This window comes from Paramisgurnus dabryanus, chromosome 8 (genome assembly GCF_030506205.2).
Source record: "Paramisgurnus dabryanus chromosome 8, PD_genome_1.1, whole genome shotgun sequence".
In the NCBI taxonomy this organism is placed as follows: Eukaryota; Metazoa; Chordata; class Actinopteri; order Cypriniformes; family Cobitidae; genus Paramisgurnus; species Paramisgurnus dabryanus.
In genome coordinates, this window is record NC_133344.1 from 8,766,358 (window position 1) to 8,792,344 (window position 25,987).

At 43.4% G+C, this 25,987-nt stretch overlaps 1 protein-coding gene across 4 annotated transcripts in view; it reads left to right on the plus strand.

The window, feature by feature from the left end:
- Positions 1–25,987, plus strand: part of LOC135771790 (uncharacterized) — a 407,895-nt gene that overhangs the window by 211,315 nt on the left and 170,593 nt on the right. For all 4 annotated transcript variants that reach the window (XM_065282140.1, XM_065282141.1, XM_065282142.1 and 1 more), the window contains 5 exons: positions 15,126–15,239; positions 15,667–15,780; positions 16,214–16,327; positions 25,189–25,302; positions 25,729–25,842. In XM_065282140.1, the coding sequence (XP_065138212.1) occupies positions 15,126–15,239; positions 15,667–15,780; positions 16,214–16,327; positions 25,189–25,302; positions 25,729–25,842 (570 nt within the window). The remainder of the gene's footprint in view (positions 1–15,125; positions 15,240–15,666; positions 15,781–16,213; positions 16,328–25,188; positions 25,303–25,728; positions 25,843–25,987) is intronic.

The following is a 25,987-nucleotide window of genomic DNA, read 5'->3' on the forward strand; positions in this document are numbered from 1 at the left end:
CACCAAAAGTGGTCAACATGATGCCGAGACATTGTAGATGATAAATTGCGAAGGGATTTTTGATATCTCGAACGTTGTTTCTATGGCAACGCGTCAAATTTTACTTTCATTTTAAAGGCTTATTTAAACCTGACAGTTGCATGCGATGTTCTTTTATATACTCCTTCTAGGATTTTCATGAGATTGACACCAGAAGTGGTCAACATGATGCCGAGACATTGTAGATGATAAATTGCGAAGGGATTTTTGATATCTCAAACGCTGTTCCCATGGCAACGCATCAAACTTTACTTTCATTTTAAAGGCATATTTAAGCCTTTCTGTTGCATGCAGGAAACTTTTAAATACTCCTTCTAGGATTTTCATGAGATTGACACCAGAAGTGGTCAACATGATGCCAAGACATTGTAGATGATAAATTGCGAAGGGATTTTTGATATCTCAAACGCTGTTCCCATGGCAATGCGTCAAACTTTACTTTCATTTTAAAGGCTTATTTAAGCCTTTAAGTTGACGCCGATATTCTTTTAAATACTCCTTCTAGAATATTAATGAGATTGACACCAAAAGCGGTCAACATGATGCCGAGACATAGTAGATGATAAATTGCGAAGGGATTTTTGATATCTCGAACGCTGTTCCCATGGCAACCCCCCCAAACTTTACATTTATTTCAGGCATATTTAGGACTCTTGGCGTGCTTAGATTAACCTAAAAGTCGGCACACACATCAGAGTTGTCGGCTGTTCAGAGTGCACAAATAGGTCAGACAAAGGCGTGTCTCTTTAGTGGCTCACTAGCGCCCCCGTTTGTCTAAAATGTGGGGTTTTTCTTTTACCTACAGTCCCCAAATGGCTCAGTAACAACATTAAATAGCCCACTGATGTTTACCCACTTGATGTCCTCGCCCGCCGTGCATCGTTTTCTCGGACGCATCGTGTAGCGGTAAAAAAACGTGCGAGGGCCCGCCATTGCTGCTTGCAGCTATATTTTTATTATTATTTTTTTTTTTTTTTTTTTTTTTTTAACACTTTTGGACTTTTTGGGGGCCTTAACATACTCGAAAACTCTTGTAATTTGGCACAGACGTCAGAGTCGTCCGTCATCGCAGAAATCCAAAGGCTGGAACACGGGCGTGGCACGGGGGCTCTATAGCGCCCCCTGTAATGCAAAAAAAAACATTGATGCACAGATCGGGCAAAAATGTGCGCACATGTACGAGAGTTGGTACGCATATAGATCTCATCGACCCGAACAACTTTCGCTCTCTAACATTTAAGCTCCGCCCAACAGGAAGTCGGCTATTTTGGATTGTTTAAAAAATGCATGCGTTGAACTTTTAAATACTCCTCCTAGAGGATGCATGCGATTGACACCAAACGTGGTGAACATGATGTCGAGACATTGGACTTGCTAAATTGCGAAGGGATTTTTGATATCTCGAACGGTGTTGCCATGGCGAGGCGACAAATTTATGGCGACATCAGAGAAACAGGAAGTGTCTAATATCAAAGGCAAAAAATGTCTTATTGTGATGACACGCGGTGTGTTTGTTCGTCTAAAGATTCCGATCGCATCGATGTGCCTATTGTGACTCCCGGGTATAGCGCCACCACCAGGCGCCAGGAAGTGTGTCAGTCACAAAGGTGGATTTTTTTTGACAGTTCCATGCGATGTTCTTTTAAATACTCCTCCTACAATGTTTATGCGATTGACACCAAAAGTGGTCAACATGATGCCAAGACATTGTAGATGATAAATTGCGAAGGGATTTTTGATATCTCGAACGCTGTTCCCATGGCAACCTGTCAAACTTTACTTTCATTTTTAAGGCATATTTAAACCTTACAGCTGCATGCGGTAAACTTTTAAATACTCCTCCTGGGGAAATAATGTGATTGACTCCAGAAGTGGTCAACATAATGCTGAGACATTGTAGATGATAAATTGCGAAGGGATTTTTGATATCTCAAACGCTGTTCCCATGGCAACGCGTCAGATTTTACTTTCATTTTAAAGGCATATAAGCCTTTCAGTTGACGCCGATGTTCCTTTAAATACACCTTCTAGGATATTCATGCGATTGACGCCAGAAGTGGTCACCATGATGCAGAGACATTGTAGATGATACATTGCGAAGGGATTTTTGATATCTCAAACGCTGTTCCCATGGCAACGCGTCAGATTTTACTTTCATTTTAAAGGCATATTTAAGCCTTTCAGTTGACGCCAATGTTTTTTTAAATACTCCTTTTATAATATTCATGCGATTGACGCCAGAAGTGGTCACCATGATGCAGAGACATTGTAGATGATAAATTGCGAAGGGATTTTTGATATCTCAAACGCTGTTCCCATGGCAACGCGTCAAACTTTACTTTTATTTTAAAGGCTCATTTAAGCCTTTCAGTTGACGCCGATGTTCCTTTAAATACTCCTTCTAATATATTCATGCGATTGACACCAAAAGTGGTCAACATGATGCTGAGGCATAGTAGATGATAAATTGCGAAGGGATTTTTGATATCTCAAACGCTGTTCCCATGGCAACGCGTCAAAGTTTACTTTCATTTTAAAGGCATATTAAGCCTTTCAGTTGACGCCGATGTTCCTTTAAATACTCCTTCTAATATATTCATGCGATTGACACCAAAGTGGTCAACATGATGCTGAGGCATAGTAGATGATAAATTGCGAAGGGATTTTTGATATCTCAAACGCTGTTCCCATGGCAACGTGTCAAACTTTACTTTCATTTTAAAGGCTTATTTAAGCCTTTAAGTTCACACCGATGTTCTTTTAAATACTCCTTCTAATATATTCATGCGATTGACACCAAAGTGGTCAACATGATGCTGAGGCATAGTAGATGATAAATTGCGAAGGGATTTTTGATATCTCAAACGCTATTCCCATGGCAACGTGTCAAACTTTACTTTCATTTTAAAGGCTTATTTAAGCCTTTAAGTTCACACCGATGTTCTTTTAAATACTCCTTCTAATATATTCATGCGATTGACACCAAAGTGGTCAACATGATGCTGAGGCATAGTAGATGATAAATTGCGAAGGGATTTTTGATATCTCGAACGCTGTTCCCATGGAAACGCCCCAAACTTTACATTTATTTCAGGCATATTTAGGACTCTTGGCCTGCTTAGATTAACCTAAAAGTCGGCACACACATCAGAGTTGTCAGCTGTTAAGTGTGCACAAACAGGTCACACATAGGCGTGTCTCTTAAGTGGCTCACTAGCGCCCCCGTTTGTCTAAAATGTGGGGTTTCTTCTACCTACAGTCCCCAAATGGCTCAGTAACAACATTAAATAGCCCACTGATATTTACCCACTTGATGCCCTTGCCCACCGTGCATCGATTTCTCGGACGCACCGTGTAGCGGTAAAAAAACGTGCGAGGGCCCGCCATTGCTGCTTGCAGCTATATTTATTATTATTTTCCGAAATGAATCGCATTTTTGAAGGCCTAAACATACCCGAAAACTCATGAAAATTTGCACACGCGTCAGAAGTGGCGAAAATTTACATGTAGTATAGGCATCAGAAGTGGGCGTGTAAAAATGGCTCGATAGCGCCACCTGCAAAATTTCAAGAGAACAGCCCCCCCACTACGAAAAACTTACAGATACGAAATTTGGTAGGATCATCTATTACTCCAAGACCTACAAAAAAGTCTCTTGGAGCTAAGCTCTAAACCCCACAGGAAGTCAGCCATTTTGAATTTTCTCTGTCATTTTTTGACATTTCCAAGCGTCGTACTTTAACGAACTCCTCCTAGAGATTTAATCCGATCATCATCATATTTGGTCAGTATCATCTAAAGGCCTTTGCGATGCTAAATTGCGGAGCTTTTGACTTTTCATTGGAGGGCGTGTCCGTGGCGGCCTGGCAAAGTGTAATGTTTCGCCATGAAACAGGAAGCTGATGTAATTCAGGCATACATTGTCCGATCTGCCCCTGACTTCACACGTTTGATAAGGGTCCAGGCCTGAACACATCAACATGGCATAATTCAGTAACACTCATAGCGCCACCTAGAGGCAGCAGGAAATACCATGTTTGACGCTGTGACTTACTGCTCTTAGGTATTTAACCATATCAACATCATATTTCACCAGTGTAATCTCAAGACCTTTTGTGATGATAAAAAGCAACGACCTTGACTTTTCATTAAAGGGCGTGTCCGTGGCGGCCTGGCAAAGTATCGCTAATTGAATCGCATTTTGACAGGCTAAACAAGCTCAAAAAGTCATAAAACGTTGCACACACGTCAGAAGTGGCAAAAATTTACATGTGGCATAGGCGCCAAAAGTGGGCGTGCAGAAATGGCTCGATAGCGCCACCTGCAAAATTTCAAGAGAACAGCCCCGCCGCTACGAAAATCCTACAGAAACTAAATTTGGTAGGGTCATATATCACCCCAAGACCTACAAAAAAGTCTCTTGGAGCGAAGCTCTAAACCTCACAGGAAGTCAGCCATTTTTAATTTTTGCTGTGATTTCTGTGCAAATTTTGTCATTTCCAGGCTTCGTACTTTAACGAACTCCTCCTAGAGATTTTGTCAGATCGTCATCATATTTGGTCAATCTCATCTAAAGGCCTTTGCGATGTTAAATTGTGGAGCTTTTGACTTTTCGTTGGAAGGTGTGTCCGTGGCGGCCTGACAAAGTTCAGCGTTTTCGCCATGAAACCGGAAGTTGTTATAACTAAGGCATACAATGTCCAATCTGCCCCACACTTCACACGTTTGATAAGAGTCTTGGCCTGAACACATTTCAATGCCAATATTCAGCTTCAGTCCTAGCGCCACCTAGAGGTAGCAGTAAATGCCTTGTTTTACGCTGTGATTCACTGTTCTCAGAGATTTAATCAAATCATTATCATATCAGGTGAGACTGATCTTAAGCCCTTTGCGATGATAAATTGCGAAGATCTTGACTTTTCGTTGAAGGGCGTGTCCGTGGCGGCCTCGCAAAGAGTGATGTTTCTCCATGAGAAAGCTGTTGTAACTCAGGCATGCAATGTCCGACCTGTCACAGACATCATACGTTTGACAAGGGTCCTGGCCTCAACACATCAATGTTACAACAATCAAATACAATAATAGCGCCACCTGCTGCACAAAGGAGGTGTGGCACTTCAAAGTTCCTTTGAATATCCGCTTATATTTACCCACTGAAATTTCAATCCCCCTGGTTCATTGCTTTACTAAGGCCATAGAGTGGCGGTGCACATGCGTGCGAGGGCCCTTCCATCACTGCTTGCAGTTTTAATTAGGGCCCGAGCACACCGGGGTGCGAGGACCCTATTGTTTTTGCTCGGTTTATTATTATTATTATTATTATTATTATTATTTATTCTTCTTCTTCTCCAAAGTGAATCGCATTTTTGAGGGGCGAAACATGCTCGAAAACTCATGAAATTTTGCACACATGTCAGAAGTGGCGAAAATTTACATGTGGTATAGGCGCCAGAAGTGGGCGTGTAGAAATGGCTCGATAGCGCCACCTGCAAAATTTCAAGAGAACAGCCCCCCCGCTACGAAAAACGTACAGATACGACATTTGGTAGGATCATCTATCACCCCAAGACCTACAAAAAAGTCTCTTGGAGCGAAGCTCTAAACCCAACAGGAAGTCCGCCATTTTGAATTTTTGCCTTGATTTTTGTGCAAATTTGGTCATTTCCAGGCTTCATACTTTAACGAACTCCTCCTACAGATTTAATCCAATCATCGTCATATTTGGTCAATCTGATCTAAAGGCCTTTGCAATGTTAAATTGCGGAGATCTTGACTTTTCGTCAGAGGGTGTGTCCGTGGCGGCCTGACAAATTTCTGCATTTTCGCCATGAAACAGGAAGTGGCTCTAACTCAGGCATACAATGTCCAATCTGCCCCACGCTTCATACGTTTGATAAGGGTCTTGGCCTGAACACATTTCAATGCCAATATTCAACTTCACTCATAGCGCCACCTAGAGGTAGGAGGAAATGCCATGTTTTACGCTGTGATTTACTGCTCTTAGAGATTTAATCAAATCATCAGCATATTTGGTCTGACTGATGTTAAGCCCTTTGCCGTGATAAATTGCGAAGATCTTGACTTTTCGTTGAAGGGCGTGTCCGTGGCAGCCTGGCAAATTGTGATATTTCGCCATGAAACAGGAAGCTGTTGTAATTCAGACATACATAGTCCGATCTGCCCCCAACTTCACACGTTTGATAAAGGTCCCGGCCTGAACACATCAACATGGCATAATTCAGTATCAGTCATAGCGCCACCTAGAGGCAGCAGGAAATACCACCTTTTATGCTGTGACTTACTGCTCTTAGAGATTTAACCATATCAACATCATATTTCATCAGTCTAATCTCAAGACCTTGTGTGATGATAAATAGCATCGACCTTGACTTTTCGTTAAAGGGCGTGTCCGTTGTGGCCTCGCAAAGTATCTCTAAATGAATCCCATTTTTGACAGCCTAAACGAGCTCAAAAAGTCATAAAACGTTGCACATGTGTCAAAAGTGGCGAATATTTTCATGTGATATAGGCTTCAGAACTTGGGGTGTTAAAATGGCTCTATAGCGCCACCTACAAAAATTCAAGAGAGCAGCCCCCCCGCTACGTTAATCGCACAGATACGAAATGCGGTAGAATCATGTATCACCCCAAGACCTACAAAAAAGCCTCTTGGAGCAAAGCTCTAAACCCCACAGGTAGTCAGCCATTTTGAATTTTCTCTGTAATTTGAGGGCAAATTTTGCCATTTCTGGCCTTCGTATTTTAACAAACTCCTCTTATAAATTTAATCAGATAATCATCATATTTGGTGAGTGTCATCTAAACGGATTTGCAATGCTAAATTGCGGAGATCTTGACATTTCAATGGAGGGTGTGTATGTGGCAGCTTGCCAAATTTCTGTGTTTCTCAATGAAACAGGAAGTTGTTCTAAGTCAGGTTTAAAATGTCCAATCTGACCCACGCTTCACAAGTTTGATAATTGTCCTGTCCTGAACACATCAACATGGCAATATTCAGTAAAAGTTATAGCGCCACCTGCTGGAAGAAGGAAATGACATGTTTTACACTGTGATTTACTGCTCATTAAGATGTATTCAGATCATCATCATATTTGGTCAGTCTGAACTTAGGGACTTCACAATGATAAATTGTGAAGATCTTGACATTTCGTTAAAGGGGCGTGTCCGTTGTGGCCTGTCAAAGTTAGATTTTTCGCCATGAAGAAAGCTGTTGTAACTCAGACATGCAATGTCCGACCTGTCACAGACATCATACGTTTGACAAGGGTCCTGGCCTCAACACATCAATGTTACAACAATCAATTACAATCATAGCGCCACCTGCTGCATAAAGGAGAAGTGGCACTTCAAAGTTCCTTTGAAAATCCACCTATATTTATCCACGGAAATTTCAATCCCCCTGGTTTATTGCTATACTAAGGCCATAGAGTGGCGGTGCACATAAGTGCGAGGGCCCTTCCATCACTGCTTGCAGTTTTAATTATTATTATTCTTCTTCTTCTTCTTCTTCTTCTCCGAAATGGATCGCATTTTTGAGGCCCTAAACATACCCGAAAACTCATGAAAATTTGCACACGCGTCAGAAGTGGCGAAAATTTACATGTAGTATAGGCGTCAGAAGTGGGCGTGTAAAAATGGCTCGATAGCGCCACCTGCAAAATTTCAAGAGAACAGCCCCCCCACTACGAAAAACTTACAGATACGAAATTTGGTAGGATCATCTATTACTCCAAGACCTACAAAAAAGTCTCTTGGACCTAAGCTCTAAACCCCACAGGAAATCAGCCATTTTGAATTTTCTCTGTCATTTTTTGACATTTCCAAGCGTCGTACTTTAACGAACTCCTCCTAGAGATTTAATCCGATCATCATCATATTTGGTCAGTATCATCTAAAGGCCTTTGCGATGCTAAATTGCGGAGCTTTTGACTTTTCATTGGAGGGCGTGTCCGTGGCGGCCTGGCAAAGTGTAATGTTTCGCCATGAAACAGGAAGCTGATGTAATTCAGGCATACATTGTCCGATCTGCCCCTGACTTCACACGTTTGATAAGGGTCCAGGCCTGAACACATCAACATGGCATAATTCAGTAACACTCATAGCGCCACCTAGAGGCAGCAGGAAATACCATGTTTGACGCTGTGACTTACTGCTCTTAGGTATTTAACCATATCAACATCATATTTCACCAGTGTAATCTCAAGACCTTGTGTGATGATAAAAAGCAACGACCTTGACTTTTCATTAAAGGGCGTGTCCGTGGCGGTCTGGCAAAGTATCGCTAATTGAATCGCATTTTGACAGGCTAAACAAGCTCAAAAAGTCATAAAACGTTGCACACACGTCAGAAGTGGCAAAACTTTACATGTGGCATAGGCGCCAGAAGTGGGCGTGCAGAAATGGCTCGATAGCGCCACCTGCAAAATTTCAAGAGAACAGCCCCGCCGCTACGAAAATCCTACAGAAACGAAATTTGGTAGGGTCATATATCACCCCAAGACCTACAAAAAAGTCTCTTGGAGCGAAGCTCTAAACCTCACAGGAAGTCAGCCATTTTTAATTTTAGCTGTGATTTCTCTGCAAATTTTGTCATTTCCAGGCTTCGTACTTTAACGAACTCCTCCTAGAGATTTTGTCAGATCGTCATCATATTTGGTCAATCTCATCTAAAGGCCTTTGCGATGTTAAATTGCGGAGCTTTTGACTTTTCGTTGGAAGGTGTGTCCGTGGCGGCCTGACAAAGTTCTGCGTTTTCGCCATGAAACCGGAAGTTGTTATAACTAAGGCATACAATGTCCAATCTACCTCACACTTCACACGTTTGATAAGAGTCTTGGCCTGAACACATTTCAATGCCAATATTCAGCTTCAGTCCTAGCGCCACCTAGAGGTAGCAGGAAATGCCTTGTTTTACGCTGTGATTCACTGTTCTCAGAGATTTAATCAAATCATTATCATATCAGGTGAGACTGATCTTAAGCCCTTTGCGATAATAAATTGCGAAGATCTTGACTTTTCGTTGAAGGGCGTGTCCGTGGCGGCCTCGCAAAGAGTGATGTTTCTCCATGAGAAAGCTGTTGTAACTCAGGCATGCAATGTCCGACCTATCACAGACATCATACGTTTGACAAGGGTCCTGGCCTCAACACATCAATGTTACAACAATCAAATACAATCATAGCGCCACATGCTGCACAAAGGAGGTGTGGCACTTCAAAGTTCCTTTGAATATCCGCTTATATTTACCCACTGAAATTTCAATCCCCCTGGTTCATTGCTTTACTAAGGCCATAGAGTGGCGGTGCACATGCGTGCGAGGGCCCTTCCATCACTGCTTGCAGTTTTAATTATTATTCTTCTTCTTCTTCTTCTTCTTCTCCGAAATGGATCGCATTTTTGAGGGCCTAAACATACCCGAAAACTCATGAAAATTTGCACACGCGTCAGAAGTGGCGAAAATTTACATGTAGTATAGGTGTCAGAAGTGGGCGTGTAAAAATGGCTCGATAGCGCCACCTGCAAAATTTCAAGAGAACAGCCCCCCCACTACGAAAAACTTACAGATACGAAATTTGGTATGATCATCTATTACTCCAAGACCTACAAAAAAGTCTCTTGGAGCTAAGCTCTAAACCCCACAGGAAGTCAGCCATTTTGAATTTTCTCTGTCATTTTTTGACATTTCCAAGCGTCGTACTTTAACGAACTCCTCCTAGAGATTTAATCCAATCATCATCATATTTGGTCAGTATCATCTAAAGGCCTTTGCGATGCTAAATTGCGGAGCTTTTGACTTTTCATTGGAGGGCGTGTCCGTGGCGGCCTGGCAAAGTGTAATGTTTCGCCATGAAACAGGAAGCTGATGTAATTCAGGCATACATTGTCCGATCTGCCCCTGACTTCACACGTTTGATAAGGGTCCAGGCCTGAACACATCAACATGGCATAATTTAGTAACACTCATAGCGCCACCTAGAGGCAGCAGGAAATACCATGTTTGATGCTGTGACTTACTGCTCCTAGGTATTTAACCATATCAACATCATATTTCACCAGTGTAATCTCAAGACCTTGTGTGATGATAAAAAGCAACGACCTTGACTTTTCATTTAAGGGCGTGTCCGTGGCGGCCTGGCAAAGTATCGCTAAATGAATCGCATTTTGACAGGCTAAACAACCTCAAAAAGTCATAAAACGTTGCACACATGTCAGAAGTGGCAAAAATTTACATGTGGCATAGGCGCCAGAAGTGGGCGTGCAGAAATGGCTCGATAGCGCCACCTGCAAAATTTCAAGAGAACAGCCCCGCCGCTACGAAAATCCTACAGAAACGAAATTTGGTAGGGTCATATATCACCCCAAGACCTACAAAAAAGTCTCTTGGAGTGAAGCTCTAAACCTCACAGGAAGTCAGCCATTTTGAATTTTTGCTGTGATTTCTGTGCAAATTTTGTCATTTCCAGGCTTCGTACTTTAACGAACTCCTCCTAGAGATTTTGTCAGATCGTCATCATATTTGGTCAATCTCATCTAAAGGCCTTTGCGATGTTAAATTGCGGAGCTTTTGACTTTTCGTTGGAAGGTGTGTCCGTGGCGGCCTGACAAATTTCAGCTTTTTTGCCATGAAACAGGAAGTTGTTATAACTAAGGCATACAATGTCCAATCTGCCCCACACTTCACATGTATGATAAGAGTCTTGGCCTGAACACATTTCAATGCCAATATTCAGCTTCAGTCCTAGCGCCACCTAGAGGTAGCAGGAAATGCCTTGTTTTACGCTGTGATTCACTGTTCTCAGAGATTTAATCAAATCATTATCATATCAGGTGAGACTGATCTTAAGCCCTTTGCGATGATAAATTGCGAAGATCTTGACTTTTCGTTGAAGGGCGTGTCCGTGGCGGCCTCGCAAAGAGTGATGTTTCTCCATGAGAAAGCTGTTGTAACTCAGGCATGCAATGTCCGACCTGTCACAGACATCATACATTTGACAAGGGTCCTGGCCTCAACACATCAATGTTACAACAATCAAATACAATCATAGCGCCACCTGCTGCACAAAGGAGGTGTGGCACTTCAAAGTTCCTTTGAATATCCGCCTATATTTACCCACTGAAATTTCAATCCCCCTGGTTCATTGCTTTACTAAGGCCATAGAGTGGCGGTGCACATGCGTGCGAGGGCCCTTCCATCACTGCTTGCAGTTTTAATTCTTCTTCTTCTTCTTCTTCTTCTTCTTCTTCTTCTTCTTCTCCGAAATGGATCGCATTTTTGAGGGCCTAAACATACCCGAAAACTCATGAAAATTTGCACACGCGTCAGAAGTGGCGAAAATTTACATGTAGTATAGGCGTCAGAAGTGGGCGTGTAAAAATGGCTCGATAGCGCCACCTGCAAAATTTCAAGAGAACAGCCCCCCCACTACGAAAAACTTACAGATACGAAATTTGGTAGGATCATATATCACCCCAAGACCTACAAAAAAGTCTCTTGGAGCTAAGCTCTAAACCCCAATGGAAGTCAGCCATTTTGAATTTTCTCTGTCATTTTTTGACATTTCCAAGCGTCGTACTTTAACAAACTCCTCCTAGAGATTTAATCCGATCATCATCATATTTGGTCAGTATCATCTAAAGGCCTTTGCGATGCTAAATTGCGGAGCTTTTGACTTTTCATTGGAGGGCGTGTCCGTGGCGGCCTGGCAAAGTGTAATGTTTCGCCATGAAACAGGAAGCTGATGTAATTCAGGCATACATTGTCCGATCTGCCCCTGACTTCACACGTTTGATAAGGGTCCAGGCCTGAACACATCAACATGGCATAATTCAGTAACACTCATAGCGCCACCTAGAGGCAGCAGGAAATACCATGTTTGATGCTGTGACTTACTGCTCTTAGGTATTTAACCATATCAACATCATATTTCACCAGTGTAATCTCAAGACCTTGTGTGATGATAAAAAGCAACGACCTTGACTTTTCATTAAAGGGCGTGTCCGTGGCGGCCTGGCAAAGTATCGCTAATTGAATCGCATTTTGACAGGCTAAACAAGCTCAAAAAGTCATAAAACGTTGCACACACGTCAGAAGTGGCAAAAATGTACATGTGGCATAGGCGCCAGAAGTGGGCGTGCAGAAATGGCTCGATAGCGCCACCTGCAAAATTTCAAGAGAACAGCCCCGCAGCTACGAAAATCCTACAGAAACGAAATTTGGTAGGGTCATATATCACCCCAAGACCTACAAAAAAGTCTCTTGGAGCTAAGCTCTAAACCTCACAGGAAGTCAGCCATTTTTAATTTTTGCTGTGATTTCTGTGCAAATTTTGTCATTTCCAGGCTTCGTACTTTAACGAACTCCAAATATGATGACGATCTGACAAAATCTCTAGGAGGTCAATCTCATCTAAAGGCCTTTGCGATGTTAAATTGCGGAGCTTTTGACTTTTCGTTGGAAGGTGTGTCCGTGGCGGCCTGACAAAGTTCAGCGTTTTCGCCATGAAACCGGAAGTTGTTATAACTAAGGCATACAATGTCCAATCTACCCCACACTTCACATGTTTGATAAGAGTCTTGGCCTGAACACATTTCAATGCCAATATTCAGCTTCAGTCCTAGCGCCACCTAGAGGTAGCAGTAAATGCCTTGTTTTACGCTGTGATTCACTGTTCTCAGAGATTTAATCAAATCATTGTCATATCAGGTGAGACTGATCTTAAGCCCTTTGCGATGATAAATTGCGAAGATCTTGACTTTTCGTTGAAGGGCGTGTCCGTGGCGGCCTCACAAAGAGTGATGTTTCTCCATGAGAAAGCTGTTGTAACTCAGGCATGCAATGTCCGACCTGTCACAGACATCATACGTTTGACAAGGGTCCTGGCCTCAACACATCAATGTTACAACAATCAAATACAATCATAGCGCCACCTGCTGCACAAAGGAGGTGTGGCACTTCAAAGTTCCTTTGAATATCCGCTTATATTTACCCACTGAAATTTCAATCCCCCTGTTTCATTGCTTTACTAAGGCCATAGAGTGGCGGTGCACATGCGTGCGAGGGCCCTTCCATCACTGCTTGCAGTTTTAATTATTATTATTCTTCTTCTTCTTCTTCTTCTCCGAAATGGATCGCATTTTTGAGGGCCTAAACATACCCGAAAACTCATGAAAATTTGCACACGCGTCAGAAGTGGCGAAAATTTACATGTAGTATAGGTGTCAGAAGTGGGCGTGTAAAAATGGCTCGATAGCGCCACCTGCAAAATTTCAAGAGAACAGCCCCCCCACTACGAAAAACTTACAGATACGAAATTTGGTAGGATCATCTATTACTCCAAGACCTACAAAAAAGTCTCTTGGAGCTAAGCTCTAAACCCCACAGGAAGTCAGCCATTTTGAATTTTCTCTGTCATTTTTTGACATTTCCAAGCGTCGTACTTTAACGAACTCCTCCTAGAGATTTAATCCGATCATCATCATATTTGGTCAGTATCATCTAAAGGCCTTTGCGATGCTAAATTGCGGAGCTTTTGACTTTTCATTGGAGGGCGTGTCCGTGGCGGCCTGGCAAAGTGTAATGTTTCGCCATGAAACAGGAAGCTGATGTAATTCAGGCATACATTGTCCGATCTGCCCCTGACTTCACACGTTTGATAAGGGTCCAGGCCTGAACACATCAACATGGCATAATTCAGTAACACTCATAGCGCCACCTAGAGGCAGCAGGAAATACCATGTTTGATGCTGTGACTTACTGCTCCTAGGTATTTAACCATATCAACATCATATTTCACCAGTGTAATCTCAAGACCTTGTGTGATGATAAAAAGCAACGACCTTGACTTTTCATATAAGGGCGTGTCCGTGGCGGCCTGGCAAAGTATCGCTAAATGAATCGCATTTTGACAGGCTAAACAAGCTCAAAAAGTCATAAAACGTTGCACACACGTCAGAAGTGGCAAAAATTTACATGTGGCATAGGCGCCAGAAGTGGGCGTGCAGAAATGGCTCGATAGCGCCACCTGCAAAATTTCAAGAGAACAGCCCCGCCGCTACGAAAATCCTACAGAAACGAAATTTGGTAGGGTCATATATCACCCCAAGACCTACAAAAAAGTCTCTTGGAGTGAAGCTCTAAACCTCACAGGAAGTCAGCCATTTTGAATTTTTGCTGTGATTTCTGTGCAAATTTTGTCATTTCCAGGCTTCGTACTTTAACGAACTCCTCCTAGAGATGTTGTCAGATCGTCATCATATTTGGTCAATCTCATCTAAAGGCCTTTGCGATGTTAAATTGCGGAGCTTTTGACTTTTCGTTGGAAGGTGTGTCCGTGGCGGCCTGACAAATTTCAGCGTTTTCGCCATGAAACCGGAAGTTGTTATAACTAAGGCATACAATGTCCAATCTGCCCCACACTTCACATGTTTGATAAGAGTCTTGGCCTGAACACATTTCAATGCCAAAATTCAGCTTCAGTCCTAGCGCCACCTAGAGGTAGCAGGAAATGCCTTGTTTTACGCTGTGATTCACTGTTCTCAGAGATTTAATCAAATCATTATCATATCAGGTGAGACTGATCTTAAGCCCTTTGCGATGATAAATTGCGAAGATCTTGACTTTTCGTTGAAGGGCGTGTCCGTGGCGGCCTCGCAAAGAGTGATGTTTCTCCATGAGAAAGCTGTTGTAACTCAGGCATGCAATGTCCGACCTGTCACAGACATCATACGTTTGACAAGGGTCCTGGCCACAACACATCAATGTTACAACAATCAAATACAATCATAGCACCACCTGCTGCACAAAGGAGGTGTGGCACTTCAAAGTTCCTTTGAATATCCGCCTATATTTACCCACTGAAATTTCAATCCCCTGGTTCATTGCTTTACTAAGGCCATAGAGTGGCGGTGCACATGCGTGCGAGGGCCCTTCCATCACTGCTTGCAGTTTTAATATTTATTTGTTATTATATTATAAAAAATATTATAATAAAATACAATTTTCATCATGCTCTTCTTAAAAAATTTGAATAATGTAATTAAATTATTAAATGTGTTGTGTGTTATAGTTCAGTTCATCAGAAGAGATCAGATCCAGAGCCCAGCTGTGTGTCTATGAAGACTGACGTGTCCATGGATCCACCAGTGAATTTTAAGAGTAAAGATACACAACCTGCTGACAGGTATATAAAAAACTCTGAAACATAAGATTATAGCTCTTGTAGTGAATATAAAAAGTCTACACACGACTGTTAAAATTCCAGGTTTTTGTGATGGTAAAAATGAATCACAGATGAATCATGTTGGAACCTATAAATGAAGGTTAATAACAATAAGAATCATTTTACGGTGCAAAAATGCAAAATAAAAATGTTTCCAAAAGAGAGAATCATCTGTACAAGCACTCGGTTAAATTGACAGGTTTTGTACCAACAGTGCAAATAAAAAAAAATCAACAGCTCAAATAAGTGCTTTCTAATGGCAAATGAGTTTTATATTTATTTGTTATTATATTATAAAAAATATTATAATTAAATACAATTTTCATCATGGTCTTCTTAAAAAATTTGAATAATGTAATTAAAGTATTAAATGTGTTGTGTGTTATAGTTCAGTTCATCAGAAGAGATCAGATCCAGAGCCCAGCTGTGTGTCTATGAAGACTGACGTGTCCATGGATCCACCAGTGCATTTTAAGAGTAAAGATACACAACCTGCTGACAGGTATATAAAAAACTCTGAAACATAAGATTATAGCTCTTGTAGTGAATATAAAAAGTCTACACACGACTGTCAAAATTCCAGGTTTTTGTGATGGTAAAAATGAATCACAGATGAATCATGTTGGAACCTATAAATGAAAGTTAATAACAAGAAGAATCATTTTACGGTGAAAAAATGCAAAAAAAAAAAAAAAATGTTTCTAAAAGAGAGAATCATCTGTACAAGCACTCGGTTAAATTGACCGTTTTTGTACCAACAGCGCAAATAAAAAAATCAACAGCCCAAAAAAGTGCTTTCTAATAGCAAATGAGTTTTATATTTATTTGTTATTATATTATAAAAAATCTTATAATTAAATACAATTTTCATCATGGTCGTCTTAAAATTTTTAGAATAAAGTAATTTAAAGTATTAAATGTGTTGTGTGTTATAGTTCAGTTCATCAGAAGAGATCAGATCCAGAGCCCAGCTGTGTGTCTATGAAGACTGACGTGTCAATGGATCCACAAGTGAATTTTAAGAGTGAAGATACACAACCTGCTGACAGGTATATTCCCCCATTCATATGTAAAGCGCTTTGAGTACTGAGAAAAGCGCTATATAAATGTAACAAATTATTATTTATTTTTATTATTATATAAAAAACGTCTCGTTACTATCGTAACCTCGGTTCCCTGAGAGACGGTAACAAGACATTACGTCCGCTGACGCTATGGGTTAACTCCTCCCACTTCACCAAAACTGAAATCTTATTGAACAACGCCATTGCAGGGCACTGGCCAATCGTTGTTGACCGCAGGAAGCGGGAGCCTATAAAAGGCGGTGTAAGAGCAACGAACGTCAGAAACTCGACTGAACGAATATAGCTGGCAAGCCGCGAGCTCCGCGCGTAACGCAATGTCTTGTTCCCGTCTCTTAGGGAACCGAGGTTACGATAGTAACCGAGACGTTCCCTATCGAGAGCGGTCTCTCGACATTGCGTCCGCTGACGCTATGGGAACATTGTACAACCACGCTGAGCGAGCGGTAAAGCCAGCCCTGCAACGCAATGTTGTCTAGAACACAACCAATAAAAACCCTGACACGCGGTGCCCATATCATAGGGGGGGCGTGTCCGGCCAATAGGATGTGGATATTCCTGAGGTATGAAATTTGCATATCCAAACCTAAGGAATGTGAATACTCATCACTGCGCCGCTACGGGGCAAGTAGACAAGTAATTTGAGTGAATACACGCAGTAATAGTAGCACGCACGGCTTTGCTGGGCAACATAGAGCAGAATTGATAGAAGTAATTGGGGTTATGTCTTAACACGGAGTTAACAGCCGCAGCGGTAACGCCGTTAAGCCCACAACCTCTTTAGTAGAGACGACCTGATGGGGTGCAGCGTTCTAAGAGAGTAACACAAGCACACATACATACAGGTAGCTGCTTAGAAGCCAAGACGACCTGAGAGAAACCAGGGCGCTATAACTTAGAGGCATAAGAATGTTCAGTACTCACCGACAGAACTTTTGCGGCTAGCGAATGCATATTGAGCAAGTAAAACCTCGCGAAGGTGTCATGTGAAGCCCAACCAGCCACGCGACACACATCCTGCACAGTAGTACCTCTCGTAAACTAGCGTTATAGCATCCACTAACCAGTGAGAGAGCCGCTGTTTAGACACCGCTCTGCCTTTAGTAGCGCCACCGAAGCACACAAAGAGTTGGTCCGATGCTCTAAAGTCGGCAGTACGGTTCACATATGCCCTCAGGGCTCTGACAGGGCAAATAGCCTCCTGGTTAGATGCGTTCTGAGATGTTGCAGGCGCTGCAGATAACGCCGATAGGGAAACTACCTGATCGCGAAAGGGAGTAGAGAGAGATTTAGGTATAATTCCAATCTTGGGTCTCAAGACGGCATTACAATCTCCCGGGGCGAAACGTAAGCAGTCCTCGTTGATGGAAAACGCTTGTAAATCCCCAACGCGTTTCGTAGTAGCCAGGGCGAGAAGAAGAGCCGTTTTAAGTGACAGGTCTTTAATAGAGCAAGACTCCAGTGGTTCGAACGGCGGTCATGAAAGTGCACTCAGCACTACATCTAAATCACAAGGTGGCACCGAAGGGGTGCGAGGGGGTTTTAGTCTTCTCGCTCCTCTCAGGAATCGGACAACAAGTGCGTGTCTTCCTATCGAGTGCCCTTCCAAGGGGGGGGCGTATCGCCGCAATAGCCGCCACGTCCATCCTATGCTGTAAGAAAAGCAAAATGTCCGACACCGGGCAGTTAAACGGGTCGATGCCGTTGCCATGACACCATTTTAGAAACACATTCCACTTAAGATCGTACAAGCGCCTCATAGACGGCGCTCGCGCCTCAGTCAGCGTGTTCTCCACCCGATGCGAGAGATCGCTAAAGTTATCTAACGTTATGTTCCTCTCACCTGCCAAGCGTGTAGGTTCCACAGCCCTGGGTTGGGGTGCCATACTGAACCTTCCACCTGAGTCAGTAAGTCCCTCCTTAAGGGAATCTGCCATGGAGGGCTTAATAACATCTCTCTCAAGTTCGGATACCACGGCTGGTTCTGCCAGTCCGGTGCGACTAGAATTACCGTGGCTCTCTCCTCCCTGATTTTGCATAACACCAAGGGTATGAGTTTTATCGGAGGGAAAGCATACAGTCTGGTTTCCGGCCAACGCGATGTCAACGCATCCCCTTGTAGCGGGGATTGCGTGAGCGAGAAAAACAGCGGGCAGTGCATGTTCTCTCTGGTCGCGAACAGGTCTATCGACGCCCTCCCGAACTGGCTCCATATCAGCTGAACCGAGTCGGGATGGAGCCTCCACTCTCCGCTGGGGAGGCCGTTCCTCGATAACATATCCGCTCCTCTGTTCAGAATGCCCGGGATATGTGCTGCTCTGATGGAGAGTAAGGTTGTTTTCACATATGAACAAGGACCGCACTAACTGAAAAATGATACAATGTATTTTGGTGCGCTCCGAGGCCGCACCACGGTGCGCACCAAAATACATTGTATCATTTTTCAGTTAGTGCGGTCCTTGTTCACATATATATATATTTTACTTTACTCGAAATGCCGCACCGTACACCATGTGACAACGGTCAGCGCTGTCATTGGTCTCTGACAGCTCTTACCGTCTCATGACCACCCCCACGTTTCCATGACAACCAGCCTGACAGGGAGAGCGCAGCTATCAAGATGTGGAGATAAACGATGCACGTCTTTGCGAAGTTTCTTTGCTTTAACACGAAATTGCGTAGCTGTTCTATTAAAGCCTTTCTCACAGAGCCGTTTGCTAAAAAGCCCGTAATGTCACTATTTGTGTGTGGAGGACAGCTATGATTTTATAAAATCATCAGCTCAAACGTAAAGGAGACAGCGAATCTCTATGCAACGGACCAGGATTGGCTTGTTTGTTGTTAACCCACAATATAACACCCGGCTCACGTCACAACGAAAGCCCAGTGGCTCAAACATGTGGAGAACTTCCTGTATTTGGTTCGGCCCAAGGTCCAGCAGTGTTCACACCACAGGTGGGTCGCCCCAGAGTTCGGCAACAGCCGCTCCGAGACCACCTGTTTAGAGCGGTCTCGGAGCGGCCGTTTAGTGCGCACCCGAGTGCGGCTGTTGTGTTCACACTGACCCAAACGTACCGTTCTCGGAGCGACACGTCATTTGGGCCGACCTAAACAGTGTATATGTGAAAACACCCTAAATGACGGTCCGCCCATCGAAGAAGGCTGGCCGCCTGCTCGAATAGGGCTTTTGAATGAATACCTCCCTGGCGATTTATATATGAAACCACCGTCGTGTTGTCCGTCCGTACTAGAACATGTTGACGCTCGAGTTGCGGACGAAATGTCTTGAGCGCTAACATTACCGCTCTCATTTCCAGACGGTTTATGTGCCAAACGCTCACTGGATCCGACCGGACGCCGGTGTGCTCATGCATATCGCTCCCCAGCCTGACCTCGACGCATCTGTGGTGACAGCTATACGAGAGGCTACCTGTCCTAGTGGGGCTCCGATACTGTACAGGGTTGGGTCGCGCCACGGTCTCAGCGCGCTGACGCAGCTGTGTGTTATCTGAATGCGCAAACACGCCGAAGCCCACATATTCATCGGGACTCGATCTTTCAGCCAGATTTGTAATGGCCGCATGTGAAGCAGCCCTAAGTGACAAACTGGAGCGGCTGATGCCATCAGACCCAGCAGCCTTTGAAACTCTCTGAGGAGGGCAAACCAGCCGGTTCTGAAACGGCGAAGGTACAGCGTTAATGTTTCTACACGTTGTTGCGAGAGATGAGCGCGCATCGATGTAGAATCCAACAGAACTCCCAGGTAAGAAATGGATTGACTCGGTATGAGTTTGCTTTTCTGTACATTGACTCTGAGTCCTAACGCCTCCAAGTGGGGCAGCAATGCTTCTACGTGACTGATTAATAGATCGCAAGATTGAGCTAAAATCAGCCAGTCGTCCAGATAATTCATAATGCGCATCCCGCTTGCTCTGAGGGGGGAAAGAGCCGCATCCATGCATTTCGTGAACGTGCGCGGGGCTAAAGCTAGCCCGAACGGTAGGACGGAGTATTGATAAGCTGTGCCCTCGAACGCAAATCTCAGAAAACACCTGTGACGAGGGGATAGCTGAATATGGTAGTAAGCGTCCTTTAGATTGATCGACGCAAACCAGTCCCCAGGGCGAACTTGCGCTAGGATCTGTTTCACGGTTATCATTTTGAATACACGTTTGCGTAGCGCACGATTGATAGGTCTTAAGTCCAGAATCGGCCTGAGCCCGCCGTCTTTCTTGGGCACTACAAAGTACCGGCTGTAAAATCCGCTGTTCAACTCGCCGTGAGGGACACGCTCTATCGCTCCTGTCGCAAGCAGGTTTTGTATCTCCCGTCTCAGGACAGGGGCATTTTGCGTCGTTGTTAATGACGGTACCACACCATTGCAACGGGGCGGTCTGCGTCTGAACTGTAGAGCAGTGGTTTTCAAACTGGGGGCCGGGGCCCCCAGGGGGGCCGCGAGATGGTGCCAGGGGGGCCCCAGTTTTATGTCATTTTATAAAATACATTCATTTATCATGAATTCTGTGTAATTAAACCTAAAAAATAATAAGCGAACTAACTACTAGGTATAAATTTATATGTTTTGTTTAATTAAAATATTACATTTTAAAACTGTTTTGTCATACATTTTTTTTCGGGGGGCCGCGAAAAAATGCACTGTACACAAGGGGGGCCGCACACTGAAAAAGTTTGGGAACCACTGCTGTAGAGAATAGCCGTTCTCTATGATGCTTAGTACCCAATCTGATACGCCTGGAATCGCCTTCCAAGCGTCTAGAAATTGGCATAGAGGGCGAAGCTGGCCGTGCATTAACGCTTGCGACATGTTTTCTACAAACGAGCCTGGCCCTTGCGGAGCTAGAAATGTCAGCGGCGGGGCGGCACGTAGAAGCTGATTCTCGTTCAACGGCTCGGTGGCGGCGTCCGAGTTTAATTGATAAGCACTTTGTACATTTCTCAACCTCGCGCTGCTTGACGGCAGGGCCTCGGTTGCTATATGATGGCTGTGAGGAGGAAATAGCTCTTTTTGTGGTAATGTTTGTGTTTTTATTACATTTACACACATAGCAGCATTCACAACAGTATTCACAATATTTAACAGTGAACAATGAATGTCGCCCACAGGAACAGAGGGGGGCAGAGGAACCCGGCGTGTAGACGCCTGCCCCCTCACGAGCGATCTCCTCCTCTCGCCCTCTCCATCAGGAAGAAGGATTGCGAGCCTGATGCTGTCCGCCGCGGCGTCGAGGGCTCCTGCCGCGACCGTGACCTCCTCGGGGCTGCCAGTTCGTAGGGCGCACATCAGGTTCCTGACTCGGTGGTGCGGAGAAACCAGCTGGTTTAGGAGGGCGTTGTGCTGATCGCGGGGCTGAAGAGGAACGCAATCTAGTCGCCTCATGTTGAGAGGAGCGTCTGGGAAGCAGCTGACTCATAGCGCGTGAGCGCTTCTGTGCCTCTGAAAAACGGTCAACAACTGACTCCACGGCATCACCGAAGAGGCCGGCGGGAGTAATCGGAGCATTCAGCATCGCTTTACGCTCGTTGTCCTTCAGGTCAGCTAGGGTAAGCCATAGGTGGCGATGAAGGATGACCATGAAGCCCATAGATTTGCCGATAGCCTGGGCAGAGAGCTTCGTAGCCATAAGAGCAAAATCCGTGGTGGCACGTAGGTTGTGTACCGTCTCAGCGTCGATATCATCATCCAGCGACTGCAGCATCTTCGCCTGGAAGACTTGTAAAATGGCCATAGCGTGAAGCGCCGCTGCCGCCTCACCAGATGATGCATAAGCCTTGTCCGCCAGATGGGCTGTCATACAACACGGCTTTGACGGCAGACCGTGCTCAGCGCCGAGTGACGCGGAGGAAGGGCAGAGGTCTGCCGTGACGTTCTCTTCCACGGGGGGAATGCGCACGTAACCGTGGGCTTCCCCGCCGTCTACCTGCGAGCACATGCCAGGTGCATGGACGTGCGCTGATTGGGGTGCAGACCATGTCTTGGAGACCTGATCGTGGACATCAGGGAAGAAAGGCGTCTTCCTCCTCGGAGCGGCCTGCTGGCGTCCAGATTGAAGGAACCACGAATCCAGTTTGCTCCTCGCCGGCTCGTCGGGCGAAGTCCAGCTGAGGTCCAGCTCCTTAGCCGCCATCTCCATAATTCTACAAAGCTCTGACTGGAGATCCACGTGAGACGGGCGCTCCCGCTCCGCCTCCGCCCAGCTGGTCGACGCAGAAAGAGACATGCTGTCGTCCTCGTCCTCAATACCAAACGAAACAGCCACGTCCGAAGCAGAAGGGGGGCGGAAAACATCCGGGTGGAACTCCACTGGAGAGCGCTTAGGTTCCGAAGGGCGGGCGCCACCAGAGGAGCTACCGCCGTCGTTACCATCCTGGCGGGGAGCAAGGGAAGAATCAGAGGGGGGGACCCGCCTGCGGCACAGAGGCGGCAGCAGGTTGTTCCCCGGCGAGACCTCGAGCCACGGCTCTCCTGTTCCTGAGCACGCGTGCTGGGAGGTCGGCGCAGTGCTCGCACGACGAATCCGCAAGAAGCCGCCTCGGCGCGCGCCAATCCCAGACAGGCGATGCAGTGCTCGTGGGAGTCCGGCTGCTCCAGGGGTCCTGCGCAGAGAATGCAGATCATCGACTTGCTAGTTGATTTCATGTTGAGTGAAGAAGAGAATTCTGACGTTCGTCGCTCTTACACCACCTTTTATAGGCTCCCTCTTCCCTTGCATCAGCGACGATTGGCCAGTGCCCTGCAATGGCATTGTTCAATAAGATTTCAGTTTTGGTGAAGTGGGAGGAGTTAACCCATAGCGTCAGCGGACGCAATGTCGAGAGACCGCTCTCGATAGGGAACCTATGAAACATAAGATTATAGCTTTTACAGTGAATATAAAAAGTCTACACACCTGTTAAAATTCCAGGTTTTTGTGATGGTAAAAAATGAATCCAATATGAATCATGTTGGAACCTATAAATGAAAGTTAATAACAATAAGAATCATTTTACGGTGAAAAAATGCAAAAAAAAAAATTTTCTAAAACAGTGGCGGAGCCAGAGGGGTGTCCAGGGTGGCACTGGCCACCCCGTGTGCCACCCCAAATTTAATGCGCTACTTTCACTTAATCCCTATGTTTATTTTCGACGTGCGGCAGCGCAGCACATTGTTAAAACATTAAGAATATTAACCCTCCCTGCGGTCGCGGCGCAAACTATTTATTTTTCAATCACTGCGCAAAGAGACTTGGATTAATCGCTGATTTTGGACATACAGATATTATTTATACATCATATAAAACGTTAAGGTGTCATTTTTTGTATGTCTATAAAAGCTGAATGTTGTTCTTTTCACAAAATTAAGAAAATATACATACTGCACGTTCTGTTATCTCTCCATCGTGATGTCTTTTCAAAAACACGTCAGAAAAATTACTGTAACTTAACGAATACTTTTCATACCATCAGAAGATAAATGTCATGTCTACATAATGCTTGGAATCTCTTTAAAATGATGTAAGTGAAGTCGTACTTGCTAATACTACATGATTTCACCGTATGCTGGAGTGTGGTAATTTTCTTGTGGACTGAATAAAGTCTAAGATTGCCAATTCTGTTTACAACAAAACCCAGCACCATGTTTTCATTCTTGACGTGATCTTTATATGCTACTGTATGATTGTTAATTCGACTGGATTGCCACATTGAACTTGAAAGAGCGTTGCACATATCTGATAGAGCGCGTGCACAGCAAGAGCTTAAACGCCTTCATGATCGCAACTTCGCGTCTTTTTGGTTTAAACGGACAAATGCTCATATGTCAAAATAGCTGTCTTGGTGATTTTCATACTAAACATTTGGTTACTGTACGTCTTAAACGAATAAACATTGTATTGCATTCGGTCTTAGCCTAACTGTTGAAGTCTCTCTGTCATTAAAGTTAATTAAATATCAAAAGAAAAAAGAAAACTTTTGCATCTTCTGTATCTTTGTAAATAAACAGCCTTGTGTAAAGCTCTGCTATTTGAAGTAAGTTTAAGGTTTATCATGGAGTTTAGATTTCCTGATCTTTTGCTTCATTAAAGGGATAGTTCACAAAATGAAAATCATTTTTACATCCTTATGTTGTTCTAAACCTGTACGAATTTCTTTTTTCTGATGAACACAAAAGAAGATATTTTAATAAATGATGATATGCACACAGCTGTAACCATTGACTTCCACAGTAGGATTAAAAACAACATGATGGAATTCAATGGATATACCATTAATTGTGTGCTTACCATCATTTATCAAAATATCTTCTTTTGTATTTATTAAAATAAAATACAGGTTTAGAACAACAAGGGTGAGTAAATGATGACAGAATTTTCATTTTTGGGTGAATCCCTTTTACAGACAGTAAATCAGATGTAAGAAATACAGTAGAAAGATATTATTTAGATTGATTATGTTTACATCTAATGCGATCAAAAGATTAATTTATGCTTTCTTGATACATGGTTACACGTCATTTTCTTTTATGGACTATGGACCCCCTAAAGTAGCTTTGGCCACCCCCTGGCCACCCCATTAAAAAAATTCTAGTTCCGCCACTGTTCTAAAAGAGAGAATCATCTGTACAAGCACTCGGTTAAATTGACAGTTTTTGTACCAACAGCGCAAATAAAAAAATCAACAGCTCAAATAAGTGCTTTCTAATAGCAAATGAGTTTTATATTTATTTGGTTTTATATTATAAAAATATTATAAGTTAAAAAAAATTCATCATGGTCTTCTTAAAAAAATTTGAATAATGTAATTTAAAGTATTAAATGTGTTGTGTGTTATAGTTCAGTTCATCAGAAGAGATCAGATCCAGAGCCCAGCTGTGTGTCTATGAAGACTGACCTGTCAATGGATCCACCAGTGCATTTTAAGAGTAAAGATACACAACCTGCTGACAGGTATATAAAAAACTCTGAAACATAAGATTATAGCTTTTACAGTGGATATAAAAAGTCTACAGACGACTGTTAAAATTCCAGGTTTTTGTGATGGTAAAAATGAATCCAAGATGAATCATGTTGGAACCTATAAATGAAGGTTAATAACAATAAGAGTCATTTTACGGTGAAAAAATGCAAAATAAAAATGTTTCTAAAAGAGAGAATCATCTGTACAAGCACTCGGTCAAATTGACAGTTTTTGTACCAACAGTGCAAATAAAAAAAAATCAACAGCTCAAATAAGTGCTCTCTAATAGCAAATGAGTTTTATATTTATTTGTTATTATATTATAAAAATATTATAATTTAAAAAAAGTTCTTCATGGTCTTCTTAAAAAAATTTGAATAATGTAATTAAATTATTAAATGTGTTGTGTGTTATAGTTCAGTTCATCAGAAGAGATCAGATCCAGAGCCCAGCTGTGTGTCTATGAAGACTGACGTGTCAATGGATCCACCAGTGCATTTTAAGAGTAAAGATACACATCCTGCTGACAGGTATATAAAAAACTCTGAAACATAAGATTATAGCTTTTACAGTGGATATAAAAAGTCAACACACCTGTTAAAATTCCAGGTTTTTGTGATGGTAAAAATGAATCCAATATAAATCATGTTGGAACCTATAAATAAAAGTTAATAA